The 21,953-nt window shown below is 42.5% G+C and overlaps 3 protein-coding genes across 6 annotated transcripts; 2 read left to right on the forward strand and 1 right to left on the reverse strand.

Moving 5' to 3' along the window:
* The first annotated feature begins 325 nt into the window (after positions 1-325).
* On the forward strand, positions 326-4,422 carry nono (non-POU domain containing, octamer-binding). The gene is made up of 10 exons (XM_017459699.3): positions 326-445; positions 1,233-1,374; positions 1,461-1,654; positions 1,749-2,050; positions 2,271-2,366; positions 2,509-2,705; positions 2,829-3,013; positions 3,384-3,414; positions 3,664-3,743; positions 3,845-4,422. The coding sequence occupies exons 2-10, from the start codon at positions 1,233-1,235 to the stop codon at positions 3,926-3,928; spliced, it is 1,311 nt and encodes a 436-aa protein (XP_017315188.1). The 5' UTR covers positions 326-445; the 3' UTR covers positions 3,929-4,422.
* An 87-nt stretch (positions 4,423-4,509) lies between these two features.
* On the reverse strand, positions 4,510-9,587 carry tnfsf10l4 (tumor necrosis factor (ligand) superfamily, member 10 like 4). Its single transcript, XM_017459704.3, has 5 exons — positions 9,273-9,587; positions 7,301-7,438; positions 7,142-7,187; positions 6,720-6,806; positions 4,510-5,835 (listed from the first exon to the last, which is right to left on the reverse strand). Exons 1-5 carry the CDS (start codon positions 9,450-9,452, stop codon positions 5,411-5,413), a joined length of 876 nt encoding a protein of 291 aa, XP_017315193.1. The 5' UTR covers positions 9,453-9,587; the 3' UTR covers positions 4,510-5,410.
* A 1,648-nt stretch (positions 9,588-11,235) lies between these two features.
* aifm1 (apoptosis inducing factor mitochondrion associated 1) lies at positions 11,236-21,850 on the forward strand. 4 transcript variants are annotated; one of them, XR_008393689.1, is made up of 20 exons: positions 11,236-11,433; positions 12,744-12,874; positions 13,410-13,533; positions 13,895-13,921; positions 16,023-16,319; positions 16,468-16,527; positions 16,902-17,032; positions 17,717-17,847; positions 17,949-18,039; positions 18,187-18,271; positions 18,373-18,449; positions 18,537-18,645; positions 19,331-19,438; positions 19,564-19,652; positions 19,738-19,878; positions 20,072-20,214; positions 20,376-20,500; positions 20,667-20,854; positions 21,027-21,150; positions 21,185-21,850. XR_008393689.1 is itself a non-coding variant. In XM_053676979.1 (19 exons), exons 1-19 carry the CDS (start codon positions 11,340-11,342, stop codon positions 21,096-21,098), a joined length of 2,223 nt encoding a protein of 740 aa, XP_053532954.1. In that variant the 5' UTR covers positions 11,236-11,339; the 3' UTR covers positions 21,099-21,850. The 4 variants fall into 4 exon arrangements, 3 of the variants coding, with proteins under 3 accessions (XP_053532954.1, XP_053532955.1, XP_053532956.1); XM_053676979.1 differs by having other exon boundaries at positions 21,027-21,850; XM_053676980.1 differs by having other exon boundaries at positions 11,236-11,427; positions 21,027-21,850.
* The last annotated feature ends 103 nt before the right edge of the window (positions 21,851-21,953 follow it).

Here is a 21,953-nt window from a genome sequence, read left to right on the forward strand (position 1 = left end):
AGTTAGTTAGTTAGAATATATGGCCCAAAATTTAGACAAACGAAAACCTGAGTTGGGAAAATCTCCGAGATCATGTATTTAACATAGTGTTTATAGCAAAAACAGAGCAACTTAAGAACCAGATACAAAAATATTACGTAAAATTAAGCTTAAATGCTACCTTTACGCTGCTGACTAACTAACTACGTCATTTCCGCCACGCAAAGACCAATGCGACTCCGTTGAGCATTTCGAAACGGATTATCTCTAATCAAAAGTCTCGAACGCCTCGCGTCACTCGAGTGACTGTCCTGTCGGCCAATCAGAATCCAAAACAGCCGCGAAAGCGCCGTTACTAAATGAAGCAGGTTCGGTTGTGACTTGCTCCTCCTCTCGTGCTCTTTGTGGTCGAGGCTACTTTTGTGCGTGCGACCGGTTTTTAAAGGAATATTTACACTGCGTTAAGGTGAGGATGCTTTTGTTTATTTGATAAAGAAAAACGACAAAGTGCATATATTACCTTTCTGAAGGAAATGTGTAGATAATACTCACTCGCGCGCTGGCTAGGTTTTTAAAGGAGAGCCAAGGAGCCGCTTTTCGTGTTAGCCACGAATGCTAGCTAATAAATCCTGATATTGAGATTTATTATGTGATAATTCAGTAATTTAGCAATATAATGAAGAAATATTTTTTATAACAATCTTATTGAGCTGAAATGAAGCTGACTGCTTTGATTAATAGAATCTGTTCAGTGTTTATTTGCGTGCAGCTTTGTATTGGCCGAATCCCGAACCGAGCGGTAAGAGGGATGTAGTGCACTATGTAGGGAGCATAGAAGTCATTATTTCGCAATGTAGTTATGAAGGGAATGTGTAGGGTATCTAGGTCTCTTTGGGATCGGGCCATTGTCGCTTCTAATCTGGTTAAAGCTAGCTTGAAAGGTACATCATTAAATATTCAATTAAACAACAAAAGGTCCGTATTCGGTGCTCTAAAGATCCAAAGAGGTGCTTTAAGGACAAAGAGCAACTGTTTATTTATTTTTATTATTTTTTTAGGCTTTTGTTTCTTTGAATCATGTACTCTTGCACGAGGAATAGTTTTGAATGATTTTTAAAACTGTAGTTTGTTTGACCAATCTTCCTGACAAGGTGGTCGCCATGTTTGGATCACATGACCACAATTGTCGAAAACTGATCACCTGTTTAAAACCAGCTTTCCGATCATGTGACTCTGGTACTCCTCGTTCTCAGATGCAAGGGAACAGAGGAGGCCGTCCTGACCAGCACAACCATGGCCCGACGAGGCAGCCACCGAATCTGCAGCACGACAGGAGGCCTCCAGGAACGGATAGCAACGGGCAGCACGCGGACGGCGGGGAGCAACCCAGCCCTAGTAAGAACCTGCCGGTTTTGAAGCCGGTTTCTGGCGTCGCTTTTTCTTTTTTTAAAAAAAATCTTGAAGTGTCTGTTGCTTCTCAGATGCCGGTCTGACCATCGACCTGACGAACTTTAAGAAGCCCGGAGAGAAGACGTACACGCAGCGCAGCCGGCTGTTCGTGGGCAACCTGCCCGCCGGTACCTCCGAAGAGGAAGTGGAGAAGCTCTTCTCCAAATATGGCAAACCCTCCGAGATCTTCATCAACAAGGACCGAGGCTTTGGGTTCATCCGTCTGGTAAGATTGTGCACATAACACTGGTTTCTCATGTATACTCGATCTTTTTGTGTTTTTTTTTAAATTTTATTTTATAATGTATCGATGTCCCCAGGAAACGAAGACCCTTGCGGACATCGCCAAAGCCGAGCTGGACGACACGATGTTCCGCGGCCGGCAGATCCGCGTGCGCTTTGCCACTCATGGCGCTTCGCTCGCAGTCAAGAACCTGCCGCAGTTTATATCCAACGAGCTGCTGGAGGAGGCTTTCTCCATGTTCGGCCCCATCGAGCGCGCCATCGTGATCGTGGACGACCGTGGCCGGCCCACGGGGAAGGGCATCGTGGAATTCGCCAACAAGCCCTCGGCCCGGAAAGCCCTGGACCGCTGTGCTGACGGAGCCTTCCTCCTCACCTCGTTAGTGTCGTCACAACATTTATACCTTTATAGATACACGTCCTTCAGAAGTAGCCACTTGTACAATTTGACCTGACGTAGGTTTCGCTTCCTTTTTTTAAGGAAAATGATGACTTCTTTAAGCGGGAGGGGGGTACAAACTTTTTAGCGGTCAGTTGTAAAATGTATCGGTGCACGCTCGGTTGTGTATAAGCGACAGTGTTCGTTTGTGCGATTCCAGGTTTCCTCGGCCCGTGACGGTGGAACCCATGGAGCAGATGGATGAAGACGAAGGACTTCCAGAGAGACTCGTTAGCAAAAACCCACAGTACCACAAGTCAGTCTCTTTCTTTCTTTCTTTCTTTCTTTCTTTCTTTCTTTCTCTCTCTCTCTCTCTCTCTCTCTCTCTCATGCTTTCAGATAGCCAAATCAAGTAGAATCCGTTTAACGTATTGCATTGCAAACATTTTGGCGTTCAGGGAGCGCGAGCAGCCCCCGCGCTTCGCCCAGCCCGGCTCGTTCGAGTACGAGTACGCCATGCGCTGGAAGGCTCTGATGGAGATGGAGAAGCAGCAGTTTGAGCAGGTGGACAGGAACATCAAGGAGGCGCAGGAGAAGCTGGAGCAGGAGATGGAGGCGGCCAGACACGAGCACCAGGTCATCCTCATGAGACAGGGTGAGTCCCGTGACCGCCTTCGAGTTTACTCTGCTTTTCTCCCTCCTGGAGTTTCTCACTCTCTCTCTCTCTCTCTCTCTCTCTCTCTCTCTCTCTCTCTCTCTCTCTCTCTCACACATGCAGATCTGTTGAGGAGGCAGGAGGAGCTGAGGCGTATGGAGGAGGCGCACAACCAGGAGGTGCAGAAGAGGAAGCAGCTGGAGCTGCGCCAGGAGGAGGAGCGGCGCCGCAGGGACGAGGAGCTCAGGGCTCACACCGAGGAGCTGCTGAGGAGACAGCAAGGCGCTGGAGCCAACTTCGCCGAGAAGGTACGCTCCCACATGCGTGCACGCAAACTCCATAAATGAGGTAGTAGGTCTTTTAAGTGCACTAACTACAGGAATAAAACGTTGATTTCACACAGTATATTAGTTATTTCCTGTTATTACAGCAAATTATGAAGTTTTACATTTACGTTTTACAACATCATTCACACCGTGAAGAGAGTACAGAGAGCTGATCTGCTCTGACTCACAGCGACACTTGGTGGTCAAATCGGGAACGCAATCTAATCTGTACAACGTTCAACAAAATCCAGGAGCAGTTGTTTAAGATTCGTTAACACGTTCTGTGCCGTGCTCTCATCCTTAAACGCTCTGTGTTAATGCTCTCATTTGTGTGTATGTCTTTCTGTTACAGAGGGAGCAGGACATGAGGATGCACATGGGAGGTGAGACCCGACTGTGCAACACTAAACATAATTCCTCCTCTCTTTCATCCTTTGGTTTGTCACATCTCCCCTCCTTTTATTCTCCGTCCTTCTCACAGACCTCCTCCTTTCACTTTCTCCCTTCCCTTCGTTTATTTATTAACTTGCTCCATCCCAGCCTTCTCTACTTTCGGCTGTCACTGATGGGTTAAAACATTTAGTTTATTATTAAATTATTTTGCTTGGTTTGTGTGCTTTTTGGGGTTAAAGGTCAAGGCCTTCCCATGAACAGGACCTCCTTGGGAGGAAACCCTGCACCAGGAGGAGCGCCCAACATGGCTGCCAATGAGGTATGATGTAGCAATTTCCATAAATCAAGCGAGATATTTCGCTTTGCTCACAGCAGTTTGTCGATGTTCGAACCGAGAAATCATCGTGTTTGTTTTTACAGGGTGCTGGAGCAAACGCAGGTGGACTTCCTCTGCCGTTCCCACGTCCTGGCCCACCTGTTGACTACAAACGGCGCCGGTTCTGAGAGCCCAGGACACACACACACACACACACACACACACACACACACACACACGTGTGTGTGTGTCTCTGTCTTTTTTTTTATTTTATTTTTTTGGTCATTATTTTTTACACATGCATATACTGTACAATACTTTTAAATCCCGCCAGTGAATTTAGTAGTTTCTTCACGTAACATATACGTTTTAAAAGGAAAAAAAAAAGAGAGAGAAAAACTGTGCAAAGTTTCTTTTAAACTTAGACAAAGTCCTCAATATAATTTTTCTCCTTAAGATTTATTGTCTTGTGCCCTTAATGGGTTTTTTGTATAGACCTTTTGTTGTTGTTTTTTGTTTTGTTTTCCCCCATATTAATGTGATATATCCCTTCTCTTATTTTATTTTTTAATTTCGTATTTCATCCCATGTACTTTTTTATATAGACCTAGCGAATTCATTTTTGTCTGAAATACCTGCATTTGTAAAACGGCTCACAATAAAAATTCGGGATTCAGTGTTATGTACTGAGTTTGGTCCTGGTCTTTTATTATTTTAAACAAAAGTGCTGAAGTTCCTCCTTAAAGTCAATCAGCCAAGACACGTTCGGTATCAGATTACTGATTTATTTGAATATTTAAAACATGTACATCTATATAAAGAAAAGATAACTTGATTGCTGTCAATCCTTTGGCATTTTCATGTATCTTGGAGAAGGGGAAAACAACCCCTAACCTTTTTTAAGTAGTATGCACTAGTAGTAGTTTTTTTCAGTTTTAATATTTTAAAATAAAAAGATGTTATATTTTAAGGAAAACTACTTAAATCTTATCTAAGTCTCTGGTGGCACGCACTTTTGAGCAGCATGTTTTCCTCTCATTTAAATATTTAAACAATTTAAAAATGATTTTTTTTTTACCTTTTAAAAAAACAATATGTATGGTTTACTGTAGTCCTGTAATTATTTACAATATACTGAGTTATGCTAGTTAGATGAGTTAACACTATGCAAATTAGCGAACAGTTCATGTTTTAGTTAGCAAACTTAACCATGAATAACTAGCTGTTAACTTTAGCTAGCTCTCTACTTTGGCTAACGTTATCATCAACTTAGAATTTGATTTTAGTTGGTTAGCTAACATTAGCTAGCCATCTAGATATAACAGGTAGCTGTTCTCTATGAGTAGCTAGTTAGCCAAACAACTCTTAGTCAGATAAGTTTGCTAGCATGTTAGTGTTATTAAGGAAGCTGACATTAATGTTTGCTAAATGTCTGTTGAAAATACTTTCATGAAAAATTACTGTAGTTACGGAATTCTGTTTCAAATTTGTAAAGATCAGATCAGTATTTTCTTGTGTGACTCCATAGTTTTATTTTCGAGCCATTGTTTAGTGGCTGGATTTGGACTTCTGGCTTCTTTTGTCCAGCCAGGGGCTTTGTGTCAGTGAGCTACAGTGAATACTACCAAGACAAAATCAGTAAACTGTCCTGAACTCCTGTAGAAGTCATGTCAGTCTATTATAAACGCCCCAAAGTAAGTTGCCTCTGGTTGAAGGAGAACGGCCTCCATGTTGCTCACAAACAGTGAGAGCCTGTCGCCTCGCTCAAGTTGAAACAACGCCCCCTGTTGGCTGGAGTACAGACCCACACTGGACTCAGGATCAAGACGCCGACTCACACCAGCTTTACCAAGCATCATCAGCTCCGGATGTGATGCAGCTCTCTTGAATAAGTACTGGACCAGCTGGAGATCAGGTCCCAGGTGCGAGGTCATGAAGTTGACCTGTGAGTAGACGAAATAAATCCCATCTTGAGGAACCACAATTTCTCCATCAGGACTGAGGATCATCAGGCCCTCCTGAGTAGTCTGTCCACTCAGGACCTCCCAGTTTAGACGCGACAGTTCTAACGTGAGCCTGGAATCCTGAGAATCACCTGGTGATAAGAAATTAAAGGTGCACTAAATAATAAGTATGACCTTTAAAAAAAAAAAGTTTTTTTTTTGTAGCGGTAAGGCATCCACTCTCATGACTATAAATTCATCATTTGAAATAATTTGACACCAGATCATAGAGCCTGGTTTTTGCTTAAACGCAGTGAATAAAATCCTAAAGTAATTCCGAGGTAAAGCCGAAACAACTCTGAAGTAAAAATCCTTCCAAAAGAATATATGAAGTAAAATTACAACGCTGAGGTGAAAATCCAAAACATATACAACATACTTATATATACAAAAAATATCTGAGGTAAACCTACACCCCTCTGCCCCACCCCAAAAATAATTCTGAGCTAAAAATCCAAACAAATCTGAGGTAAAAATCCAAACATAAGTATATACAAGATATCTGAGGTAATTAACCCCCCCCACACACACACGCACACAAAAAAAATACGAGGTAAAAATCCTGAAGTAATTCTGAGGTACAACCAAACAAATCTGAGGTAAAAATGCAAAAGTCTATGATATACACAAAAAGAAATCATCTGAGGTAAAAATCCAAAACAAATATATATAGCATACATGTGTATGCATATACATATATGTATATACATAATATCTGAGGTAACAAGACCACCCCCCCCCCCCCCCCCCCCCCACCCCACTGCCGAAGAAAAGAATCTGAGGTAGAAATGAAAATTTAATTGAATTGAGATAAAACTAATCCACTGTCGTATGGAAGGGGATATCTTATTGGAAGGTGGGAGCAGGATAAAAAATTCCAGAGAAAGCCTGCAAATTACTTTGAAAAATTAGAAAATAGAACAGTATCAAGCGATGTATTAGCATTGAATTAGCAAGTGGATGTTATTATTCAGACCTGTTCTCTGAGGATGGTGATACTGTTTCAGCTCCTGCTTTGCCCCAACATGTATCGCTGGTTTGAAGGCCTGGGTGATATTGTGTTCTGTGAAATATACCATAAATCAACAATCAACTAGAGGCCCACCTGGGCGGCCTGTTTTCTTTTTTTTCCATTCAGAAGGATGGCTTCTTATGAGGAAAATAGGAGGAAAAACTACAGCTTTGAGGAATAATATTTCAAAAATCCTACTGAATCCATCTATATAATTCATGTTTGTAATAAAACGTGTTCATATTAATCTGTAAATTCTCATCGGGGCAATTTAAACCCAGCTTTACGGTATCATAGTAATAGACTGTAATCGAAACTTTAACACAATTATGGAGATATGAATATTCAATGTTAGGTAATTGAGCATGAAAGTGCATATTATTTACCTCCTAAACTCTGCCATAAGGAGTTGCGGATGTCCAGCAAGAGTCTCTGTGGAATTTAAAAGGACACATCACTCATCCACATCGGAAGCTCCAAATCTCTATGATGATTATGGGATTGGATTTTGTTACGTTTTTTTAAAGTAAGTTTGAAGTTTTTACCGTATTCACGCTGTTCTGGAGTTCTTGCATCATGAGGTCACAGTTTGCCAGGCCTGCGGTGTGCATCGCTGCTGGATCGCGGCCGTGTTGGTGGAGACACTCGGTCGGGAAGACGTCATGGTCCAGAGATTCAGTGGTCTGTCAGAGTGAAAGTGGAAGTAAAGGAATTCAAACATGCTGAGACATTACTGGGAATTTATTGGGACATTGCAGGAACACTGCGGAGATGTTACAGAGACAATACAGTAATGGTACAGGGATGGTACAGAGATGTTACAGGAACCATACAGGAACATTACAGGAACGTTACAGGGCTGTTCCAGGAATGTTACAGGGACGTTACAGAGACATTACACTAATGTTACAGTGCCGTTACAGGTTACAGAGACATTACACTAATGTTACAGTGCCGTTACAGTGACATCACACTAATGTTACAGTGCCGTTACAGTGACATTACACTAATGTTACAGTGACGTTATAGAGACATTACACTAATGTTACAGTGCCGTTACAGTGACATTACACTAATGTTACAGTGCCGTTACAGGGCCGTTACAGTGACGTTACAGAAACATTACACTAATGTTACAGTGCCGTTACAGTGACATTACACTAATGTTACAGTGCCGTTACAGTGACATTACACTAATGTTACAGTGACGTTACAGAGACATTACACTAATGTTACAGTGACGTTATAGAGACATTACACTAATGTTACAGTGACGTTACAGAGACATTACACTAATGTTACAGTGCCGTTACAGGGCCGTTACAGTGACGTTACAGTGACGTTACAGAGACATTACACTAATGTTACAGTGCCGTTACAGTGACATTACACTAATGTTACAGTGACGTTACAGTGACATTACACTAATGTTACAGTGACGTTACAGAGACATTACACTAATGTTACAGTGACGTTATAGAGACATTACACTAATGTTACAGTGACGTTACAGAGACATTACACTAATGTTACAGTGCCGTTACAGGGCCGTTACAGTGACGTTACAGTGACGTTACAGAGACATTACACTAATGTTACAGTGCCGTTACAGTGACATTACACTAATGTTACAGTGACGTTACAGTGACATTACACTAATGTTACAGTGACGTTACAGAGACATTACACTAATGTTACAGTGACGTTACAGAGACATTACACTAATGTTACAGTGCCGTTACAGGGCCGTTACAGTGACGTTACAGTGACGTTACAGAGACATTACACTAATGTTACAGTGCCGTTACAGAGACATTACACTAATGTTACAGTGACGTTACAGAGACATTACACTAATGTTACAGTGACGTTACAGAGACATTACACTAATGTTACAGTGCCGTTACAGTGACGTTACAGTGACGTTACAGAGACATTACACTAATGTTACAGTGCCGTTACAGTGACATTACACTAATGTTACAGTGACGTTACAGAGACATTACACTAATGTTACAGTGACGTTACAGAGACATTACACTAATGTTACAGTGACGTTACAGAGACATTACACTAATGTTACAGTGACGTTACAGTGACATTACACTAATGTTACAGTGACGTTACAGTGACGTTACACTAATGTTACAGTGACGTTACAGAGACATTACACTAATGTTACAGTGACGTTACAGGGATGTTACAGGGACGTTACAGAGACATTACAAGAATGTTACAGGGATGTTACTGAGATATTACAGTACCATTACAGGGATATTCCCGGGATAATGCAGTAAGGTTACAGGGTATGTTACCCAGCACATATTTATTACCGAAGACTATACCAAAGGAATAGAAAAAGAAAGAAAGGCAGAAACAGGAAGACACACACGACAAAGAAAGCAGGAAAAATAAGACAAATAAACACAAAAAACAGACAAGAAAGAAAGAACGCGCTCTCTCTTTCTGTGTGTGTCTCCGTCTGTGTGTGTGTGTGTGTGTGTGTGTGTGTGTTACCGTGTGTAGTTCTTGGGTGAATCTGTACAGCAGCGCGGCTGTGATTAGAGTTTCAACTCCCAGAAACGCAGCCAGCAGCAGGAAAGAAACAGTCCGCGGTTTAGCGTCTGCGCTCGCAGTTCTGCGGATGCGGTTATAACAGGCGTTATAACAGGTGTTACCCTGAATGTTTAATGTCATGGTCGGCGTGCAGGCTGAGGGGAATCTGCATATCGGATAGAAAGTGAAAGTTAAGCTATCGGTGTGTGTGTGTGTGTGTGTGTGTGTGTGTGTGTAAGTGACAAACTGGGGAAAGGTTGTATAGGTCCGCTCACATTTCTCTGCACTTCCGGGTTCATGTTGTTTTGGAAAGTCCCGCAGGACTCAGCGCTTGTGTCCCAAACGGCATCGCACCCCACCCCCACCCCCACTATCCATTCAAGTAATCATTGTTCAGTGACAGATTCATTTCATTCAAATACTAAATGCAAAAGACAACTAACATAACATAATGAACATTAACTACACTAATTCAAAGCGTTTTACATCGAGTTAAAAACAAACAAACAAAAAAACAAAAAAGAAATAGAAAGAAAGTCAGGAAAAAGAAGACATAAAGAAAGACACAGACTAATAAAGCGGACAGACAGACAGACAGACAGATAGATAGATAGATAGATAGATAGATAGATAGATAGATAGATAGAAAAAGAAATTGTTTATCAAGGAATAAGTAAAAAGAAGTAAAAAAGGAGTCAGGAGAAAGAAAGAAAGAAACAAACAAACAAAGAAAAATGTCACATTTTGAGACAATAAGTGAGAATTTAGAGATAAATATCAATTGTGAAATAAGTAAAAATTGATCAGAATTTTGAGATATCCGAATTCTGAGATAACATAAAAAAATTTGAGATAATAGATCAGAATTTTGAGATAGTAAGATAAATATTTCAAATAAAAAGTTAGAATTTTAAGATAATAGATCATAATTTTAATATATCCGAATTTTGAGATAATATAACAGAATGTTTGAGAAAATAGATCAATCAGATTTTTTACATAATAGATCAGAATGTTGAGATAGCAAGTAGTTTTTTTAGATAATAGATCTTTGACATAATAAATCAGAATTTTCAGGTAGTACGTTAGAATTTTAAGATAATAGATGCGAATGTTGAGATAGTATATCAGAATTTTGAGACAGTGAGTTAGAAATTTCAGATATGTAAAGCATGAAGTAATTCCAGATTATCCATCGATTTGACCTCTAGCATGGAAAAGTTCTATAAATTGCCAGACCACCAATGAAAAACGCGATTTTATTATAGAACATAAAAACAGCCAATGGGTAAGCTATGCGCAAGAATAATAGCCAATGAGAATCAGCGGAAGGCGGGCTGGGAAAGAAACCCGGAAGTTTCAGCGCAGAAATTTTGAATGACCTGAAGAACGTCTTCTGTGTTGTCGAGTATTGTGAGACCTTAAAAATCCTGCTCCACCTCGCTTCCAGTCTCAATCTCATTGGATGAATGAGAGTGTGACTGAATCTTATTGGTCAGCTCTGAACCGCCTGTCAAACGCTCGAGGAGGAAAGACCTAGTATTTAGGACGACGTGTACGTGCCAGGTTAAAATGAAAAGTTATAGGATATTTATTTAATTTAACTGAAATATGTATTTTGTATATTTTTATAGTTTAAATGTTAGTGTCTAGAAGCACACACATATATATATATATATATATTTACCCATATTCGGTAAAATCGTTCATTTGATTGTACATTTAATCAATTCACGAGTGAAAAAGATATACGTTATAAAAAAGAATAGTATTAAATTTTAGTAAAAGAATTAATATTAGCATGGCTACGTGGACATTACTTAGCAATGTCAACAATGAGTTCTGCTAGTTAACGGTTCTGATTTTTAATCAGGCGAATTTAATAGCTACCACAAAAGAGGTCCTAAGGGTGCAGGATGTTTACGGTGATCCCTCTCGTTAGCACACCACACCGGCCTTGTGAGAAGCTGACGGCGGCGCGTGGGGACTTTGTGGTCTTTAGTTTATCTTAAATAAAATCCAGCTGCAATGTTCCGGTGTAAAACGGTGTGGAATACACTGGCCCCGGTGGCGCGAGCCTCCTCAACACTGTGTCGGCAAACCGGGAAGAGAGCGCGTGAGTGTGCGTGCATGTGTGTTAGCCAGCTAACTTACCTGTCAGTTTAACTTCCGAGCCGCGGCAGGTTGTGAACCTCCGCTTAGTACCCGAGCAGCCCGGCGGCGGCTAAACGGCTTACAGGAGAACCAGCACGTAGAACCTAGGAGAACCTTATCTCTTAGGGAACAGGCTGACGAGCTAACCGAGGGCTACACTCCTCTTCAGTTTATTAATGGCGTTAAAGTTTGTGTTTATAAAAAGTCAGGGAGAGTGGAGTAAAGGTTCTGAAGCCGAGAAAATAATGTTCTAAGGGCACTAAGCATTTTAAGAGGTTCTAAAGACACTAAGGTTTAGAGCATTCCAGGGGCTCTAAGGGTCTAGACCAGCACTGAGATGTTTTTGTAGACACCAAGGTTCTAAATATTCTAAAGACACTAACGTTCTAGAGCAGTACCAAGGTTCTAATGTTCTAAAGACACTAAGGTTCTAGAGCAGTACCAAGGTTCTAATGTTCTAAAGACACTAAGGTTCTAGAGCAGTACCAAGGTTCTAATGTTCTAAAGACACTAACGTTCTAGAGCAGTACCAAGGTTCTAAATATTCTAAAGATGCTAATGTTCTAGAGCAGTACCAAGGTCCTAATGTTCTGAAGACATTAAGGTTCTAGAGCAGTACTAGGATTCTAAAATGACACTCGGGTTCTAATTGCACTAACATTCTAAAATGTTCTACATGCACTGAGGTTATAAAGTTGTTCTAAAGATGTGCTAAAATATTCAGGTTCTGTAGACTTTCTAAAGACACAAGTTCTAAAGATGATGAGGTTCTGAACATGTTCTAAAGGTTTTAAAAAAAATGTTTTAACACTAAGGACCTAGAGATGTTCTAAAGGTGTAGGGGATGCAGAGACATTTAAAATATGCTAAGGTTCTAAAGATAGCACCAAAAAAAAAAAAGAGCCCACAATGTTTGTCCTGCACATATAAACTCATTATTGCGGACATTTCAAGGTCAGTATTGTTGCTGGTAAGCGGCCTGTCCTTGTTGCCTGATGGCCATCACACACACACACATATATATATATATATATATATATATATATATATATATATATATATATATATATATATATATATATATATATATATATATGGGTGGAAAAAACCTCACTGGTGAAAATATCAGAAACTGTCAGAACAAATGCCAATGAATCATTTGGGAGCCAAAAGAGTCGACTCTTATTGGTGAGTTGAGTCCAATGATCTGACTCACTTTAAAGAGTCGACTCTTGAACATCTTCCAGCTTTAAAGTGTTGTGGTGTTTGTTTGTGCAGTGCTGAGGAATGACAGGAGGCCGGCGTTCGGACCGCAGACCCACATGTCGTCCGGTCCATCGGGAGGAGCCGGGGACAATGCCATATACTACGTGCTGGTGGGAGCGGCATGTCTGGGAGGTGGAGCCTATGTGAGTATCACGCCCCGACTGGTTGGTTGAACGTCAGGCTAGCTGTTTGTTCGATTTTCGGTGAAATTCTCAGTTTAAAAATTCTCTGTAGTGAAACTGATCAAACTGATTCGGGGGCGGGGCTACGTATGAGCGCAATTAGTATGATGTCAATAAATATGCTTGACTTCTTTGGACCAATCACGTCTGAGATTAGCAGACGGACGGTAGCAATGTTACTCAGGAGTGTATTAGCTTCTGCGCATGGTTGTCATGGTAACAAATGTGAGGTGGTTTATAAGCAGTTATTAGCTATCTAGCTAATTGCCGGAGATCATGGAGGTATGTCTAATTTGCATATTAATGCATACTTATAAAGCCTGGCACTTCTAATGATAGTTTCAGTATCTCACCTAGACATGTGCCAGGATTTATTATTATTATTATTATTATTATTATTGTTATTATTATTTTACATTCCCAGCAGTGTTTTGGTGTGAAAGAGTTTCTAAATGCTTCGTGTGTGTGTGTTTTGATTATGATTTTATTGTTGAAGGTTTACCGCACCCTTTCGGCAGACAGCGCGAGGTTCTCCGAGCGAATCACAGAAATCGAGGGCCGGTCGCAGAAAACGGCAGAACGTCCCGCTCCTGCTGTAACGACAGAACCGGAGGTCACGGGTAGGTCACGGAGGGAACGCACTCGCATGTTTGCGGAGTCTCTGGAGCGCGTGTGTTTGTGCGTGTGTGTGTTTAACTGTCCATAAGCGAAGAGAGATAATTTCTGAGTGAGTCGAATATAATTAGGAATGTATTTACGGTAGGCGTGCTACTCCAGAATTGATCTGATTCATGATGGATTATCAAAAATTTCAAAGTTTCAACGTTCTTTTTGGATTATTCACTAAATATATCAGCAGCCAATCAGAATGAGGCATAATGCAAAAACAACACATCCTCCTCCCATAATCCAACGGGTGTAATTTAAATCCACTGTGTTTTCTCTCTTTTTTTTTTTTTTCTTTTTTCCCCTCTCTTGCAGGAGAAGCAGTGACAGAACCAACAAAAGGTGAGTTATTTATACAGGATCTTCCACCATGCAATTACTCCTACATGCCTGAACACACACACACATAGCCAAACACATTGCTCTTATGCCTTTCTCTGTAACTTTTGTCTAGATCAGTCAGTTAGAATTTCCGTTAAACTTTTAGTGTTTTGTATTATTGGAGAAATTCAGATCATACCCTAGATATCAGGTATGTTTCAATACAATCACCTAATAACAGATCTAACATCCTAGGTTTCCCAGGAGACGGGTGTTTAATACATTCGTCCAGTGCCTCGTAACTACAACCCGGTCCTGTTGCTATTTAGTTTTGCAAATATCACAGTGCAAATAAGCTTCACGCCGTAAGAAGTTCATTTGAATGTAAATTATTTATGGGAACGGCAGAATATTAGAAACGCATTGTTCTATCTCTGCTACCTCAGACTCTTTACCTGTGCTTAGCTTGACATTACATTCTCTCTGCTTCTTGTGCATTAGCAGGTCTGCGTCGGCCTAGCACATGCTAAAATGCGGTAGCGAGGATGGACGTTGTTTCAAGTACAGTCCGAGTAAAACAATCGGAACGTCGTGGGATGTCAGAAAGGGAGGGATGCAAGCGGGCGGTTATTTCAGTACATAAAAAAAAAAACACAAAGCAGTCGCTTTTGTTACATTTACACCTAATCGTGTAGTATTGAAAAACATAAACGGATGAAACCATGACACCCTAGACCCCGGTAACCTGAACAATATTGTCTATTTAGTTGAGTGCTAAAGCAGATAAATTGTCGATGAATCTCTACAACAGGAAAAGGAATACGACAAACATTTACGCAACCCATGAAAGGGGTGTGTAAACTTTTATTCTGGAAGTCGATTAGTATTAATCAAGATCTTGAGACCTCTAACCCTTGAAAAGGGTGTGTAAACTTTTATGCTAGAGGTCCAAAAGGTAGGCATTGTTTCCTGGGGGTTCCACAACATTGGTGCGGTTTCTCCTGTAATTCAGTATGTTGATGATGTGTAATGATGAATCATTAAGAGATCACTAATCAAGCTGCTGGAGATGCGTCGAGCACCTTGTCCCCTGTGATCCAGAACCTTCATCTCTTACTGACGCGACGGAACGTACCATCAGGTTCTGTAGATGCACGATACACAACGGCAATGTCTCGGACGCGTAGCTTTTCCTGCCTCGCTTACGTTTTGAGACTCGGGCTGTACGAGAACTTGCGTAGCTTGTCGAACCTCATGAACCACTCTCTTCAGAACTTAACACCGGTAGAACCCTTTCTCGGTTCACGTGGCACCATGCATTAATGGAACGCTGCATGTCGCATGTTGCACTTTTTGTCTGTTTTCCTGCTGTTTGTAGCTACACGCTACATCTTCTCACCATACCACTCACCATTTCTGTCTTTTAATTATGAGCGCTTGTCCTCACGGTGTGTGTGAGATCATTTTGTCCTCCACGACTCTGCTGACGTCCCTCATCCAACCATCAACGTTTCTACGCATGTTCCTTGGTTGAACTGTGTGATTATGGAAAATTGGTCCAGAAGAAATGGTTGGTCTGAGGTGATGTTCTTTTCACTTTTCCCTCATGCCATGCTCATCAAACCCTTTCCTTCTGAAAGTTTGTTGTGAATAACACCTCTGTCTCTAACTAACCTGAATAGAAACTAACGTGAATGTTGTCTCAAGTTTGTGTTTGGGCATCATGTGCGGTATCTTGGGACTTGATTTGGTTTCATTTGTATGCTCCTTTTCCCACAAGCTTTGTTGGCTTGTTTTAAACACAGTAAGCGAGTGGATTGGTCTTTGGATCGTTATCATTTCCTACATGGAAATGAACGAAGGAGTTCATACTCTGGAAGGAGTTTGCTCGTGAGTTTGTTTACGTTCCCTTTGCTGGACTTTTTGGTGAGGTAGATGATCGAGCCAGCACGCTAGAAAGCAACAGAAGAACCTGCACGCACCTGCTGAATGTGATGAGATCTTGGCTCGCAGAGATATTTCATACACCATAAAGGAGAAGGAAATGCTCATCAAGGCAACGATCCAAGCGCTGAGGCATCTCTCAAACCATCTTGTGCATGTGCTCCTTTTGTGGAATTAGAACTCGTGGCTGAGGACGTCTCGGAACCCGTACACGAGTCTCCAGTTGGCGAGCTTCCACAAGAACCGACGGCAGATGAAGCTGACCCGGGAGCCCTTGTGTCCGAGCCGTCTGTAACAGAACCTGCTTCTGAAAATTTCCCAGAAGACTCTACTCCAGAACCATCTGTAACTGAAACTGTCCCAGAAGCCCTTGTTTCTGAATCTGGGGAACGAACTGGGGAAGAAGCGACTCTTGAAGCTCCTGTAACTGAAGCCAGTGTCGATGAAGAACCTCCAGCTCCTGTTGTTGAGAGCGGTAAGCCTGATACTTCTGCATGGAGACCCGGCGATGTATTTATGTTAAAACAAATGAAGGACCTTTTGATCGTTTGATGGCTTCTTTTTTTTCACTTGTGGAACTGTGGTTAATTTTTCTCTGCTTTCACGTCGGGTAAAACCAACAGAGCCTGTGCCTGAAGTGGCGGCAGAAAGCGTTCCTGAGACTCCACCAGTAACCCAGAGTGGTAAGATTCCAGTTTTAACTGGATCGGAACCAAACAATTTTTTTTTTAAACATAATGTTACCACTTTCTCTGGGTTGTTTTCATAGTGGGTCTTCATTTCCTCATGATGATCACCCATGTTCACAGAGGTCACACCTGATTTGCTAAGTTGATGAGTCACCGGGTCCTTTTGATGAAATGTGTGATAATTGTAACGCTAGCTGTTAACGCTAAGAACTCACACATGGGATTAACCATTCTTCCCAAAATCCTGTTCTAAAATACCCCCCCCTCCCCATCCCCGCACGTATAGCTTGGAGTTGAAGAGATGGCTGTTCTTGGAAGACGGTCATTGACTAGTTTCTGGCTTCTGAACTTATTTGTGTTTATTTTAGAATCTGAACCCGCTACCGCCGTACCTGCCCTCCCTGAGGTACCAGCACACGCCCCTTATCTCCTGATTGGTGGAGGAACGGCATCCTTTGCAGCAGCGAGGTCTATTCGTGCCCGTGACCCTGGTGCTCGGGTGAGTAAAACCAGCTCTACCACTACACCTATATAGCCCCGTCCAAAACTATTGGAAAAGCAAGGCGAGTTCATCTGTTTTTGCTGTTGACTGAAGAGATCAAAAGACGAACACAAAGAAGAGAGTTTCGAATTTCAGATTTTATTTCCTGGTATTTATACGTATACGTGTTAAACGACCTGAAACACATCGCTCCGTAGGACATTTTGTATCAGACAATCCAATTTGTAGGCAAGCAAAAATATTGGAACATGTGACTGACAGGTGTTTCTTGTTACCCAGGTGTGACCTGTTTACCGAGCGATTGATTGTATAAACGCTAAATAGCTCTGAACATCTACTCTTGGTTTTAGCCTTGAGTTTCACATGTGAAGACTGTTAAAAAGGATAAACCAACATGACGGTCAGAGAGCTGCCTATGGGAGACAGCTCCTTTTTAGCGAACGTATGTAGGATAACGTTATATGGGTAACGTGAATAAGTAAAGACATCTTTGGTATTTTATACGCCTATATATTTCATCTGTTTCTCTGCGAACTAGAATTGGGATTTTTAAATAATCACACAGACTCGTAGTGCTATGAAACCGAGAGCGAGTACAGGTACAAGACCACAAACGGAGCGCTGTTTAAGAACTGCGCGGGCGTTCTGTGGTGTGGGATCAGCGTCCTGTTTTCTGCGCAGGTTTTGATTGTGACTGAAGAAGCTGACCTGCCGTACATGAGGCCTCCCTTGTCCAAAGAGCTGTGGTTCTCTGATGACCCCGCCGTCACGGAAACGCTGCGCTTCAAACAGTGGAACGGCAAAGAGAGGAGGTGAGAATCCTTAGTTAATTGCAGTGTGAAGTCTATTGAAGTGTTAGTATTTCATATGAATCTGTGGTGTGTGTGTGTGTGTGTGTGTGTTTGATTTGCAGCATTTATTTCCAACCTCCTTCTTTCTACGTGAAACCCAGTGAGCTGGAAATAGTGGAAAATGGGGGCGTGTCTGTGCTGACAGGCAGGAAGGTGAGAGATCTCCCACTTCACACACTTTTATCTAGAGAGTTCTCCAAAAGTGTGTGTGTGTGTGTGTGTGTGTGTGAGAGAGAGAGAGAGAGAGAGAGAGAGAGAGAGAGAGAAGCTAATTGTGTGATGTGTATGTGTGTCCTCTAGGTGGTGCACATGGACGTCAGGGAGAATAAAGTTAGACTGAGTGACGGTACTGAGATCTCCTATGACAAGTGTCTGATTGCTACAGGTAAAAAGAAACCCTCTCATGTACACACACACACACACACACACACACACACACACACACACTGTTGTGGATGTTAATGTATGTGTGTGTGTGTGTGGCAGGTGGGGTTCCCAGGAACCTGCAGGTAATTGAGCGTGCCAGCGAAGAGGTGAAGAACAGGACGACGCTTTTTAGGAAGGTGTGTATCGCACAAACACACGATATTTCTCCCTCTAATAATTAATAACCATTAGACTGATCACGAAACCGTCACTCTTCCGAACAGATCGAGGATTTTAAAGCGCTGGAAAAAGTTTCCCGAGAGCTGAAGTCCATCGCCATCATCGGGGGCGGGTTCCTGGGCAGCGAGCTGGCCTGCGCCTTGGGCCGGAGATGTGAGTCCACACGGCGTCACAGAGCCATCAGTCACACGGCGAGGAATCGGGTCAAACGCGCTCGCGGCACAAAGACAAAGCGGAGGCGCCGATGAGTCAGATCTGTTTCCTCGCATCTCCGGAAGTGCTTTAACAGAGTCACTGCTGCAGCAATAATAAATATAAATATCAAATAATAAATAGAAACTTATCAGATAAATACGAAATAACGAAGAGAAACGGAGATATAAAAAAAAAAATAAGACATATAAATCGGCATTATAGAATTCAACAAAAAAAAAATAGACAAATGAAAAATAGATTAAAAAAGAGATAAATGTCAGTAAATAATAGAGATGGATATTAAGTAATATAGATGAGTATGAGAATCAAATGAATACATTTATAAATAACTATGAAATAACATATAGATGAATAATATTAAACAGTAAATAATGACATGACTAAACTTAAGTGTACAGTCTACAAAACAAACGAGAGATTAATATTAATAAGAGCTATAATGTCCTGTTCTGCAGTAAACATCTTTAATTAGTACGGCTATTTCACGCCACGCGTCAGTGTGAGGATCGCACTGATTCCCAAAACCCTTCAGCGACCAGAACCGGGCTCCAAGTCTGAGAGCTTGTGATTGTACTGTGTGTACTTCTTAAATTCCACCTCCTAACCCTGTTTCGCTCTGTAGCACACGATCTGGGCCTGGAGGTGATCCAGCTGTTCCCGGAGAAAGGGAACATGGGTAAAGTTCTACCGGAGTACCTGAGCAACTGGACCACCGAGAAAGTGAAAAGAGGTGAGCGGGACGGGAAGAGTAATCAAAGTCTAACATGGTTTCCAGGCTCTGGGTTTGGAACAAAATGTCTCCATTGCTATAAGGTGGAACATTGTGTGATTCTCCTGACCTTTAACCCCTGACAGAGGGCGTCCAGGTGCTGACGGAGGCCGTTGTTAAGAACGTGTCCTATAAGGACGGAAAAGTGGAGATAAAACTGAAAGACGGGCGACTGGTGAGTGAGCTGTGTGAGGTTTATAGCAGGTTGTTGAGTTACTCTACACACTGCTGAAGTTTTCCGTGTGTGTGTGTGTGTTCAGGTGAAGACGGATCACATCGTGGCAGCCGTGGGTTTGGAGCCCAGCATCGAGCTGGCGAAATCGGCCGGCCTGGAGATCGACTCGGACTTCGGAGGGTATCGGGTGAACGCTGAGCTGCAGGCGCGCTCCAACATCTGGGTGGTGCGTGTGAATGACTTCCTCTCACAGCTGGCACCATCTGCACTCTAGTTTAGAATTTCTTATTTCCTTGACTTTATAATGTACAGGCGATCAGTCCTGCTATCTACAGCATGCACTGTATTCTGATGGGGGTGTGTGTGTGTGTGTGTGTGTGTGTGTGTGTGTGTGTGTGTGTGTGTGTGTGTATATACAGGCAGGTGATGCTGCATGTTTCTATGACATCAAGCTGGGTCGGAGGCGGGTGGAGCATCATGATCACGCCGTGGTGAGCGGCAGACTCGCCGGAGAAAACATGACCGGGGCCAATAAGCCCTACTGGCACCAGTCCATGTTCTGGTACACATACGCACGCGCACACACACACACACTGTTTTTTTTTTTTTTACTATTGTCCAGTTAATAAACAGCACTGACTCTGACATGGTTCTCTGTGTGTGTGTGTGTGTGTGTGTGTGTGTGTGTGTGTGTGTGTGTGTGTGTGTGTGTGTGTGTGTTAGGAGTGACCTGGGCCCTGACGTAGGGTACGAAGCCATCGGTATTGTAGACAGCAGTCTCCCAACTGTAGGAGTGTTTGCAAAAGCTACTGCCAAGGACACACCCAAAGCAGCTACCGAGCAATCAGGTGCACACACACACACACACACACATACACACACACACACACACACCATGCAGCGTGTAGTAAAGGAATTCTATCGTCATTTTTGAGTTTTAGCCACGAAGAACCATATTATCTTATGTTCCAGTCTATAAGCCTGTTTTTTGTGTGTGTGTGTGTGTGTTTTCAGGTACAGGAATCAGGTCAGAGAGTGAGACAGAGGCGGTTGCTGGAGAGCTTTCTACAGCTACAGCAGCTCTTGCCCCGCCCACACAGCAGGAGAATTATGGGAAAGGAGTGATCTTCTACCTGAGAGACAAGGTGGTGGTCGGCATCGTGCTGTGGAACGTCTTTAACAGGATGCCCATCGCCCGGAAGGTAGACTCATTCACTCGCTCGCTTGTGCTCTCTCTCTCTCTCTCTCTCTCTCTCTCTCTCACCCTCTCTCTCACCTCAACTCCTTTATCGTCCCTGAACACACCCAAGCTCCCCCTTCTCCCACTCTTTCGTACTCTGCTCATCAGTAACGTCTGACGTGTTTTTTTTCCAGATCATTAAAGACGGAGAGGAGCACGCTGATCTGAACGAGGTGGCCAAGCTGTTCAATATTCATGAAGACTAAACATGCACAGGCTGTGCTTGTGGAGCCTGGGAAAACATTTCTGCACAGAATTCTCACACACACACACACACACACACACACACACACACACACACACACACACACACACACACACACACACACACACTTTGGCTGTGAACTCTGTCGGACCTGCGGTTCTGCCTCCAGCCCTGTTGGTGGCGCTGTGACTGCGGCTCGCTAATGGACTCAGATCAGTACTGTTCAGTCTCCTCTGAGGAGCACCTGTCGTTTATACGGGAACGTTGTATACGTGTTTTCTAGTGAGGTCAGTAAATGTATATTTGCGAAACGCTTGCGCCGTCCACTCTTTCCTGGAGTCTCGACTTCGTTCCGCTGCATGAGGTGTTGCTCCGGTACCGCTTTAATGCACCGTTATGTTCCTTTCATGTTAACTACACTATAGATGTGTGGTCATTTATAACACAACGTTGTTTGTTTTTTTTTCCTTTTACATCTGAGCCGATTCGCACAAAGAACTAATAAAGGAATTAAAGGAACGCCCCTTCACAAGGGGAGGTGGTCAAGGGTGTGTTAAGCAGTATTGGAACTCGGGGGCCAAGCACCTCACCTCATACACATCTCATTGGATAAACTTGAGCTGTTGCAGTGATTCTGATCGGGGTTTTAATACCGTGAGGACAAAGCTGCACACACTCGTCTCATCTCTCCTGTATCATGTGGCACGGTTTGTTCTTCCGAGACTTGATTAAAGCAAATTATTTTTGAACTTGTTCGATGGGTTCGTGTCTCTATAACGGGGTTTGTTTCAGAGTGTGATGAAGTTCTAGAATCCATTTCACGTTTTTACAGACGTTTATGGGAAATGACTCGCGG

Source organism: Ictalurus punctatus, chromosome 28 (assembly GCF_001660625.3).
Source record: "Ictalurus punctatus breed USDA103 chromosome 28, Coco_2.0, whole genome shotgun sequence".
NCBI classification, from domain to species: Eukaryota; Metazoa; Chordata; class Actinopteri; order Siluriformes; family Ictaluridae; genus Ictalurus; species Ictalurus punctatus.

What these genes read in the sequence shown, in the direction of transcription:
- nono (XM_017459699.3), top strand. Translation starts at nt 1,233, where the DNA reads ATGCAAGGGAACAGAGGAGGCCGTCCTGACCAGCACAACCATGGCCCG. An exon ending in CGGGGAGCAACCCAGCCCTA is followed by an intron (nt 1,375 to 1,460) that starts GTAAGAACCTGC and finishes GTTGCTTCTCAG; the next exon opens with ATGCCGGTCTGACCATCGAC. An exon ending in GGAGCCTTCCTCCTCACCTC is followed by an intron (nt 2,051 to 2,270) that starts GTTAGTGTCGTC and finishes GTGCGATTCCAG; the next exon opens with GTTTCCTCGGCCCGTGACGG.
- tnfsf10l4 (XM_017459704.3), bottom strand. Translation starts at nt 9,452, where the DNA reads ATGACATTAAACATTCAGGGTAACACCTGTTATAACGCCTGTTATAAC. An exon ending in CTTATGGCAGAGTTTAGGAG is followed by an intron (nt 6,807 to 7,141) that starts GTAAATAATATG and finishes TATATTTCACAG; the next exon opens with AACACAATATCACCCAGGCC. An exon ending in TCACCATCCTCAGAGAACAG is followed by an intron (nt 5,836 to 6,719) that starts GTCTGAATAATA and finishes TCTTATCACCAG; the next exon opens with GTGATTCTCAGGATTCCAGG.
- aifm1 (XM_053676979.1), top strand. Translation starts at nt 11,340, where the DNA reads ATGTTCCGGTGTAAAACGGTGTGGAATACACTGGCCCCGGTGGCGCGA. An exon ending in GGACGACGCTTTTTAGGAAG is followed by an intron (nt 18,450 to 18,536) that starts GTGTGTATCGCA and finishes TCTTCCGAACAG; the next exon opens with ATCGAGGATTTTAAAGCGCT. An exon ending in CTGCGCCTTGGGCCGGAGAT is followed by an intron (nt 18,646 to 19,330) that starts GTGAGTCCACAC and finishes TTCGCTCTGTAG; the next exon opens with CACACGATCTGGGCCTGGAG.